The sequence below is a fragment of the Vigna unguiculata genome, chromosome 3 (genome assembly GCF_037176805.1).
Source record: "Vigna unguiculata cultivar grain cowpea cultivar isolate G323 ecotype 2 chromosome 3, ASM3717680v1, whole genome shotgun sequence".
NCBI lineage: Eukaryota > Viridiplantae > Streptophyta > Magnoliopsida > Fabales > Fabaceae > Vigna > Vigna unguiculata.
Window position 1 is genome coordinate 28,400,376 of NC_140794.1, and position 10,044 is coordinate 28,410,419.

General features: G+C 39.9%; 1 protein-coding gene across 1 annotated transcript; it reads right to left on the reverse strand.

The window, feature by feature from the left end:
- Window positions 1-6,759: 6,759 nt before the first annotated feature.
- On the reverse strand, window positions 6,760-7,833 carry LOC146887667 (uncharacterized). Its single transcript, XM_085670332.1, has 4 exons — window positions 7,681-7,833; window positions 7,334-7,425; window positions 7,012-7,207; window positions 6,760-6,885 (listed from the first exon to the last, which is right to left on the reverse strand). The coding sequence occupies exons 1-4, from the start codon at window positions 7,831-7,833 to the stop codon at window positions 6,760-6,762; spliced, it is 567 nt and encodes a 188-aa protein (XP_085526458.1).
- Between the last annotated feature and the right edge of the window lie 2,211 nt (window positions 7,834-10,044).

The following is a 10,044-nucleotide window of genomic DNA, read 5'->3' on the forward strand; positions in this document are numbered from 1 at the left end:
AGCTATGATCTATGGGCGGTAAGAATGCAAACATATCTAGAGGGGCTAGATCTATGGGAAGTTGTGGAGGAAGATGATGTTCCCTTGTCTGAAAATCCTACCATGGCTCAAATGAAAGCGCATAAAGAAAAGAAAACGAGAAAGGCAAAGGCAAAATCATGCTTGTTCGCAGGTGTTTCACAAATGATTATGACCAGGATCATGACTTTAAAGTCTCCCAAAGAAATATGGGAATACTTGAAAGCAGAATATGAAGGGAACGAGAAGATTCGAGGCATGAAAGTTTTGAACTTGATAAGGGAGTTCGAGATGCAAAGGATGAAAGAGTCGGAAACAATTAAAGAATACTCAAACAAATTGTTGGGTATTGCCAACAAGATAAAATTGTTGGGAAAGGAGTTTTCAGATTCTAGACTCGTTGAGAAAATTTTGGTGACGGTTCCGGAAAGATATGAGGCATCTATTGCTTCCTTAGAAAACACAAAAGATTTGTCTACAATTACCTTTACAGAGGTGATACATGCCTTACAAGCACAAGAACAACGAAGATTGATGAGAGAAGATCATGAGGCGGTTGAAGGTAATTTAAATTACACGGAAGATAATGCTCTCATAGTCAAGAAAAATAGAAGGAGCAAATACAACAACACACAGGTTTTTCCATCTTGTCCCCATTGCAAGAGAAAAGGTCATCAACCCAATTGGTGTTGGTGGAGGCCAGATGTCAAATGTCACAAATGCGGTCAATTGGGACATGTGGAAAAGGTATGCAAATCTAAAGATTCTGAAGAAGATGTTCAAATTGTGGAGAATAAATCTGATGAGGATAAATCAGAGGAAGATCTACTTTTTACAACATCATGTGTCACAACCAACGAATCTTCAAAAGATTGGATTATAGATAGTGGTTGCACAAACCATATGTCATAACCATGCCCATGACTATAACTCATATATGAAATATATATAACCTATCAGTGGTATCAGTATCAGAGCCGATGGTTCGGAGTGTCTGACCGCATAACCATAACCATAACCAAAAAGGGGTCACCGATGTGACTGACCGCATAACCATGACCAAAGGGGTCACTCATACACCTGAAAGAAAAATATATCATATGAAAAAAAGAAAAAAAAAAACAAGGGACTCACCCTTGAGGGGAGATGTTGAGAATAGTCCAAGTGTAGTCCCTTGAGGGGAGCAGAGTCCCTTGAGGGGAGATGTTGGGAATAGTCCATGTGTGAGTCAAAAAGTCCCACATTGGATAGAAAAGACAAAGTTAAACACTATATAAGAATAAAGAAAAGTTCAATACCAATAAACATAAAAAGAACTAGGTTTAATTATGCCTGTGGTCTCCATTTTGGAGTCAAAATTTCAAAATGGTCTCCTTTTTTGTTGAAACGTCTCACGTTTGCCCTTTCCGTTAAGTCAAGGTTGACGCCGTTCCTCATTTTTTTGAATTTTTTTATTAATTTTTTTTGAATTTTTTTTTATTTTGAATTTTTTTTTTCAATTTTTTAAAAAAAATCAAAAAATTGCCACGTGTCAAGCTGTCATTGTGCCACGTGGCAGTGACAGAGTGATGTGACAGTGACAATGACACGTGTCAGTATTACGCCACGTGTCATTTTCTTAGTCTCAATTTGGTCCCTTTTATTTTAATTTGTCTCAATTTAGTCCCAATTTTTGTAAAAATTTGCAATTTTGTCCCTCTCCAAATTGAAATCAAATTTAATTTCTATATAAATGTACACAAATATTTCCATCAAAATTGATATTTCAAGTAAATATTTTTAACCAAATTAAGTTCATTTAATTTATATTTTACATTGAACTTTATTTAAAATGGTTTAAAAGTTGTTAATAGAAAATAATGTTAATAGAAAAAAATTCATAAATTAACTAGTTCATGTTACAATAAAACACATATAAATTTAAAATTTGAAAACAATTTTAAGTAAAGTTGAATATGAAACATAATTTTAAATAAACTTAGCTATGTTAAAAATATATAATAAAAATATCAATTTGAATAAAAATATCAAATTTAATAAAAAAATTTGTATAACATTTATATAAAATTAAATTTTGTTTCAATTTGAAAAGGGACAAAATTGCTCATTTTTACAAAAATTGGGACTAAATTGAGACAAATTAAAATAAAGGGACCAAATTGAGACTAAAAAAATGACACCTGGCATAATACTGACACGTGTCATTGTCACTGCCACGTGGCACGATGACATCTTGACACGTGGCAATTTTTTGATTTTTTAAAAAAAAATTCAAAAAAAAAATTCAAAAAATCGAGGAACTGACACGTGGCAATCCCTCTAACGGCGTCAACCTTCACTTAACGGAGAGGGCAAACGTGAGACGTTTCAACAAAAAAGGGGACTATTTTGAAACTTTTAAAAATTTGGGTACCATTTTGAGATTTTGACTCCAAAATGGGAACCAAAGGCATAATTAAACCAAAGAACTAAATGTCTACCTAAGAATGATGTTTAGATCATGTCACTAAGTGAACAACACAATAAGAAATGAATAATTATAAAACATGAAGGTTAACTAAAGTAACTTTCCTTATTGAAGATGTACTTCTATAAACTTTAGTAGCCTTATATCTTTGATAAATGAAATGATCATAAGTCTTATGATGTTGTAATTACGGATGAAACAGATCGAGAATGGATAGTGTCTATTCGTAACATGATCTGTGATAACAAAATTCACATGCTACTCGTCCGTTTACTCATCGGGTATCCATTTAAGAAAATCGTGTGTATTTTAAAACTTGTGGTAGTTGTGGATACACGTAAATATTTAAAAAAGATATTTTATAATTTTTTAAAATAAAATTATAAAAAATATAAAATAAAATAAATATAATTAAATTTTAATTTAAGTTAAATTAAATTTAATAAAATGTAACTTAAATTTTAATTGTAATAAAATTTAACTTTATACAACATAAATTAAATTTTAATTTTTTTCATGTAACTCGTACCTGCAGATACAGATAATATGATACCCGCTTCTCTCACACGTTTATAAACTAGTATTAAAATACCCGCTACATGCTATCCATAGGTAACAAATACCCACTACATACTATCCGTAGGTAACAAAACCCACAAGTATCAACTATCTATTAAGAATTTTATTTGCAGACACCCACGAACACGGGTATTTTTGTCATCCATAGTTGTAATCAAATATCATATTCGATACATGATAAAAAAAAAAGAAAAGTTGAATTTTTTGGCTTTATTTTTAATTGGTTACCACTATTTGTTGATAACAAATTATTTATAAGATATTTGGGTTACTTTATAGTACTTTCATACAAACAAGATCCTAAACTAAAATATTGAGTAGTTTGTCTAGGTGGATGACTTTAACCACTTGATAAAGAATTTCAATAATTTAGATAAATCGAAATATATAGTTTTTGAATTATTTATAATTGAATTCTCCTTATTTTTTAAATAGTTTGTTGAATGGACTAATCAAAATATCTTAGATTTCAACTTTTTTGTTTGGATAAAACAATTTAACTTCTATTTTAAGGAAATTTCAACTTTATCCTTGACTTTGAGTTGAGTAAGCTCAACTTTCGGTCTAGGATGATTTGTGTCGACTTTCGGTCTAGGTCAACTCTAGAACATTCGACTCAGCTTGACATTCGGTCTGGGCTGTCTTAGCTAGACCTTTGACAAAGGCTTACTTGGTTGGACCTTCAGTTAATTACAACACATTAATTATTCATTGAACATATTTTATATTTATATTTATATTGATATTTTACATAAGCTTAAACCATAATTATACATTCTTTACTTACATACAACCATTTATTCTTCTTCTAAGAGTTTTACAACTTTATTCCTATTTTTCCCATATAGTAAACTAGTTTATTGACATCGTGTAAAAGGGATTCATGTGGGTGGTGGTGATAGGAATATTGAACGTGGTCGTAATGAATCTTATCAGGATTAGTGGAGGCGAACGTTAGGAAGGGACAAGAGTGTTGATCCATGCCCACTAAATGTCACTGTATTGTTCTAAGCGTCTACATTCCATTGCATTCCTGAAAAGGTTGCTTGGATCAAAGTAGTAAATTATCCAATATAGAGGAAAATCATCTATCCATGTGTGGCAGTATATACATATATGCATATTTATTTTATTATTTCTACAGGGAAATGAAACACAAAACACAAAAGAAAAGAGTGAGAACAAATATCGTAAAGATAATATGAAATAAAAAATAACAATTATATATATACATATAAACTTGTCCTTTTATTTTATTATTATTATTTTTAATGAAGCAAGTGTAAATTGTTTTTGTAGTGGTTAGTCAAGATAAATGAGCTTCACCTAAGATCGGTTCAAGGATAAAGGAGGTAAAACATTCGCTTTAGGTCTTGAAAAAAGAAGGCCTCTAATATTTTTTAGATGTAATATTCCTGTATTAAATTGAATATAAAATTATGTTTAAGATAACAAAGGCCTAAAAAAAGTTGGTACTAATATACTTCTATTAAACTAATTATAAGTTTATGCTTGAGAAGAAAATTTAATCAAATTATTATTAGTGTATGTAACGTCCCATTTAAATATTACGCGAAAATAAAGGAAACGTCACACAATAATAGTACTATAGCGTAGTCCTGGGGTCTTTAACACAACCCCCACAACCTTGGGCACACCACGATGCCAACAGGAAACTAGATACGAGTCTAACAAAAGGGAAAAGAGTAGCAAGGCGTAAAAAAAATACATGGGCCATAGCCCTAATGAAAAACCATGCAAAAAATAAAATCCAGCCCCGATGGCTAAGCAGCGGAATCTCCACTTCCTTGCTGACCACGAGAACCTCGCCCATCTGCTCACATCAATTACATTGATGATCATCGCAAGAAAGAAGAGCCACATACAAGAAAACCATACAATAAACAGGGTAAGCTAGAGCCAACAACATTCTCATCATACATTCAAACATAATTTCACCATCCAACATCCATACAACAACCAAATATGTTATGACCCTTCAATCAATACACTACGACTCGATTGACTCATCCGGATATGTATAACTTAGTCGGATTCAGCGGATGCTTGCACTTGTGGTGGATACCTCTACTCACCCCCGAGCTATGTGTTACAAGCGTTATGATGGATCAATTTTCCCTCACCACAAGGTTAGCCCTTAATGAATTTCAGGCCTCTTGCTACTCTCACCACAAGAGTCAGTCCGCTCTAGGTGAGACTAACTGACTCCTCAGAGTGTTAGGATGCAACCTTACCTTGAATCCTTACCTAGTTATACAGATGGGGCACCACCATGGGCACCCACTAACAGGAGCCATGGAATTACGTCCCGACCACTGAAGCGCGACCCCGAAAGTCTCACCTAGAGACTCCAAGGAATTATGCACTAACACATACAAAACATAATCACGCAGCCAAAATGATATTCACCATGCATGTATACGTTAATTGTACTAACCTTTAAAGCCAACGCCTTTCATGTTCCAGGCTCAACTCATTTCATCTCATTATACCATCCATGTACCAAGGATTTCAAACTCATATCGTTATCATGCTTCTTTCATACCAACCATTTCATTACAATCTCATGCGAAACTCATGTCAACCCATTATTCATAATTCATGACTTGTGTCACTCAATCATACTCATTCATATCAAACCTTTAGCACAATACCCAAAACCAAGCAAGCATTATCCATACAAAGCCAAGAAAACAATCTCACATTGCACTGTCTTGCCCAGCACCTCGCTCAGGCGAGACGTTCTCGCCCAGGCGAGCCCCCTTCGCCTATGCGAGGGCTAAAAAAAGGCAGCAGGAGCACACGCGGGATCTCGCTTAGGCGAGAGCCCTCTCGCTTAGGCGAGGTGCTCGCTCGCTCAAAAAGCCTAGCTGGTCGCCTGGGCGACCTTTCGTGCAAAAGTCCTGGGCGAGCTCTCTGTTCATCTCGCCTAGGCGAGACTGGCTTGCTTGGGCGAGATTAACAGGTCTCGCCACTGTTTTCCTGGAACAGTCGCACCGACCAGTCCAAAACAACACATCAAACCATTGCCCGCATTTAGAACATCAAACTAGCCAAAGACTCTCAGCACGAAAGTAAAACAGCAGTAAAAAAAAGTACACGAGTGGGTTCTAGCTTCCCTACCTGGAAACAGGGTCAACGGAAGCCTTGACGACACGACATGAGCACTGCAGCCCTCGGAACGCACTAAAGAGCTGAAAAACAAGAGGTACACGGGACAAGGTCGGATTAATACGAAACCCTAACTGTGAAAATACAAAGGAAAGCACTAGAACTCATACGATCTAGAAAAGGGCACTTACGTGGAGTAGGAACTGGTTCGGAGCTAGTTCGAGAAAGCTTGGGGAGAAACCCTTGCAGAGCGTCTGGTGAGAGCAAGGGGGTGACGGCTGGTTTCTGAAAGTGAATGGAGTGTGAAAAATTAGGACAACACGAGAAGCTTTTATCCCATGGGCCAGCCCTTTTGGCCCACTACTGTAGGACAACCCTTAAAATGAAGGAGAATAAAAAGGGGCCTTACATTCTCCCCAACAACAAAAATTTTCAACCTCGAAAATAAAGACTCACCAGGTAAACAGATGTGGATGTGATTTCCTCATGTCCTCCTCTAACTCCCAAGTCGAGTCACCCGTCCTCCGATCCCAGATGACTTTCACCAAACTAACCGTCTTTCCTCAGTGTTCCTCAACCTTGTTATCCTCAAGAGTGATTGGTGGTACTTCCACCGTGAGGTCTTCCCTGATCTGTATATCCTCAGCTTCCAGTACGTGGGCCGGATCGAATACATACTTCCTCGCCAACTGCGGGGGTAACACTATCTCATAAGCCACTAGCCTGATCCTCCTCGTGATTTGATAGGGGCCAAGGAATTTAGGGGAAAGCTTTCTTGAGCGGAGAGCCCTTCCCACACCAGTGGTTCGGGTCACCCTCAAGAACACATGATCGCCAACTGTGAACTCCAAAGGCCTCCTCCTACGGTCTGCATAGGCCTTCTGCCTACTCTGAGAAGCTTGCATCTTGTTCCTCACCATCCTCACCTTCTCGGTGGTCTGCTCTAACAACTCTGGTCCAACCAACACCGCTTCTCCATCTTGATACCAACAAAGAGGAGTCCTACACATCCTGCCATAAAGAGTCTCGTATGGCGCCATGCCAATGCTCGCATGAAAACTGTTGTTGTAGGTGAACTCTATCAAAGGCAATACCTCATCCCAAGCACCCAAACGATCCAATATGCAAGTCCTCAACAAATCCTCTAATGACTGAATTGTTCTCTCCGACTGGCCATCGGTCTGAGGGCGATAAGCTGAGCTCATAGTCAACTTGGTCCCCAATGCCTCCTGTAAGGTTTGCCAGAATCGGGATGTAAATCGTGGGTCTCTGTCGGAAACTATGCTCGAAGGTACCCCGTGTAATCTCACGATCTCCTTAACGTACAGTTGGGCCAACTTGGCCATGGACATCCTCAAGTTCATTGCCAAGAAGTGAGCACTCTTGGTTAATCGATCCACTATCACCCAGATGGTATCATGCCCTCTAAAGGTCCGTGGCAAATGGGTCACAAAGTCCATCGAGATGCTGTCCCATTTCCACACTAGTATCTCCAAAGGCTGTAGGATCCCACCGGGCCTCTGATGCTCCACCTTCGCCTTCTGGCACGTCAAACAGGCTGACACGAACTGAGCCACATCTTTCTCCATCCCTTGCCACCAGAAGGTTTCCTTAAGATCCTGGTACATCTTAGTCATGCCAGGGTGCAGACTGAGACGACTCTTATGTCCTTCTTCAAGAATTAACCGTTTTACCCCGCATCATCGGGTATACATACTCTACCCCGAAACCTCAGTATGCCCTCATCACTCAAGGCAAAGTCTCTGGCTTCCTCCGACCCAATCTGTTCTCTGACTCTGTTCAGACATGCATCCAACAACTGCCTCTCTCTGATCGAGTCAAAGAAGTCAGTAGATATAGTAAGGGTACTACAGCTAATGGACTCGGACCCCAACTCCACCTGTATCCTCATGTCTCTGAACTTCTCTAGTAGTTCTACCTCTTTTATCATGAGATGCGCCGTATGTACCGTCTTCCTACTCAGGGCATCTGCCACCACATTTGCCTTTCCTGGATGATATAGGAGCTCGAAGTCATAGTCCTTCAAGAATTCCATCCACATCCTCTGCCTCATGTTCAGCTCCTTCTGGTCAAACAAGTACTTGAGGCTCTTATGATCGCTGAACACCCGGAACTGAGCACCATAAAGATAGTGCCTCCAGATCTTCAAGGCAAAAACTATAGCCGCCAACTCCAGGTCATGAGTGGGATTGTTACGCTCATGCACCTTAAGTTATCTTGAAGCATATGCCGCAGCCTTCCTCTCCTGCATCAAAACACATCCAAGTCCGAGGTGGGAGGCGTCACAGTAGACCTCAAACGGCTTCCCGACATCCAGGATCACTAGTATCGGAGCGCTAGTCAATCTTCTCTTCAGCTCCTGGAAACTTTCCTCACACTTATCTGTCCAAGTGAAAGGTTGGTCCTTTCGAGTAAGCAAGGTCAAAGGTGCCACTATCTTGGAGAATCCCTCTATGAACCTCGTATAGTAGCCTGCTAACCCCACAAAGCTCCTAATCTCTGTGGCCAACTTAGGGCTTTCCCACTTTACCACTGCCTCGATCTTTGTTGGGTCCACTACAATCCCCTAGGCGGATATCACATGCCCCAAGAACTGAACTTCACCCATCCAGAACTCGCACTTGGACAACTTGGCGTACAGTTGTTTCTCTCTCAAAACACCAAGCACCAACCTCAGGTGTTCTGCATGCTCCTCCTGAGTTCTGGAATAGATATGAATGTCGTCTATGAAGACTACGACAAACTTATCTAGGAAAGGCCGGAAGATCCTGTTCATGTAGTCCATGAATACCGGCGGAGCGTTGGTCACACCAAACGACATAACCACATACTCATAGTGGCCATATTTGGATCTGAAGGCCGTCTTCTACACATCATCAGCCTTCACTAAAATCTGGTGGTAACCTGATCTCAGATCTATCTTCGAGAATACCAATGACCCATGTAACTGATCCATCAAGTCATCAATTCTCGGAAGCGAATACTTGTTCTTGATAGTCATCTTGTTTAATTGTCTGTAGTCCACACACAGACGTGAACTCCCATCCTTCTTCTTCACCAACAGACTGGTGCTCCCCAAGGTGAAGTGCTGGGTCGGATGAACTGTTTCTCCATCAACTGTTCTATCTGTTTCTTGAGTTCCACCAATTCTGCCGAAGCCATACGATATGGAGCCATCGATACCGGACTCGTTCCCGTTACCAGGTCAATAGAGAACTCCACTTCTCTATTGGGAGGCAACCCTGGTACTTCATCCGGAAACACGTCTTCAAACTCATGCACCACCAGTATCACTGAAGTTCCCTCTCGCTCTCTCCCGCCTTCATACGGGCGAAGATTATGAAGCATTGTGCGCCACTCTAGATCTCCTCCACCACTCCCTAAGGAGACACCAACTCAAGCTCCTCTGAGTCGAGAAACAACAACCTCTTCTCCCGGCAATCTATAAGGATGTGGTTGGCAGAGAGCCAGTCCATCCCTAAGATCACTTCTAAGTCTTACAGAGGCAGGCAGATTAGATTTACCTTGTACCTGTGTCCCTCTACCTCCACTGGACACCTAGCACACAAAGACGACGTCGTGACCAATCCCGACGCCAGAGTAGACACCGCAAGCTCGCACTATAGCTCGCATACTGGCAGACCTAGACGTTTCACACAACTATCTGACACAAAGGAGTGTGTCGCTCCAGAATCATACAATACACAGCAAGACACACGAGTTATCAAGCAGCAACCCATAACCAAGTTACCTGAACCAGTCGCCTCTGCTCCTGTCATAGCATACACCCTGCCTGTCGCCTGAGGCCTGTTGCCTCTGTCCCTCCT

Excerpts from the sequence above, each read along its gene's own strand:
- LOC146887667 (XM_085670332.1), bottom strand. The coding sequence starts at position 7,833 with ATGACTAAGATGTACCAGGATCTTAAGGAAACCTTCTGGTGGCAAGGG. Across the intron at positions 7,426-7,680 it reads TACAGCCTTTGGAGATACTA|GAGGCATTGGGGACCAAGTT; the intron begins GTGTGGAAATGG and ends CAAACCTTACAG. Across the intron at positions 7,208-7,333 it reads ATTCAGTCATTAGAGGATTT|GATGTGTAGGACTCCTCTTT; the intron begins GTTGAGGACTTG and ends TCTTTATGGCAG.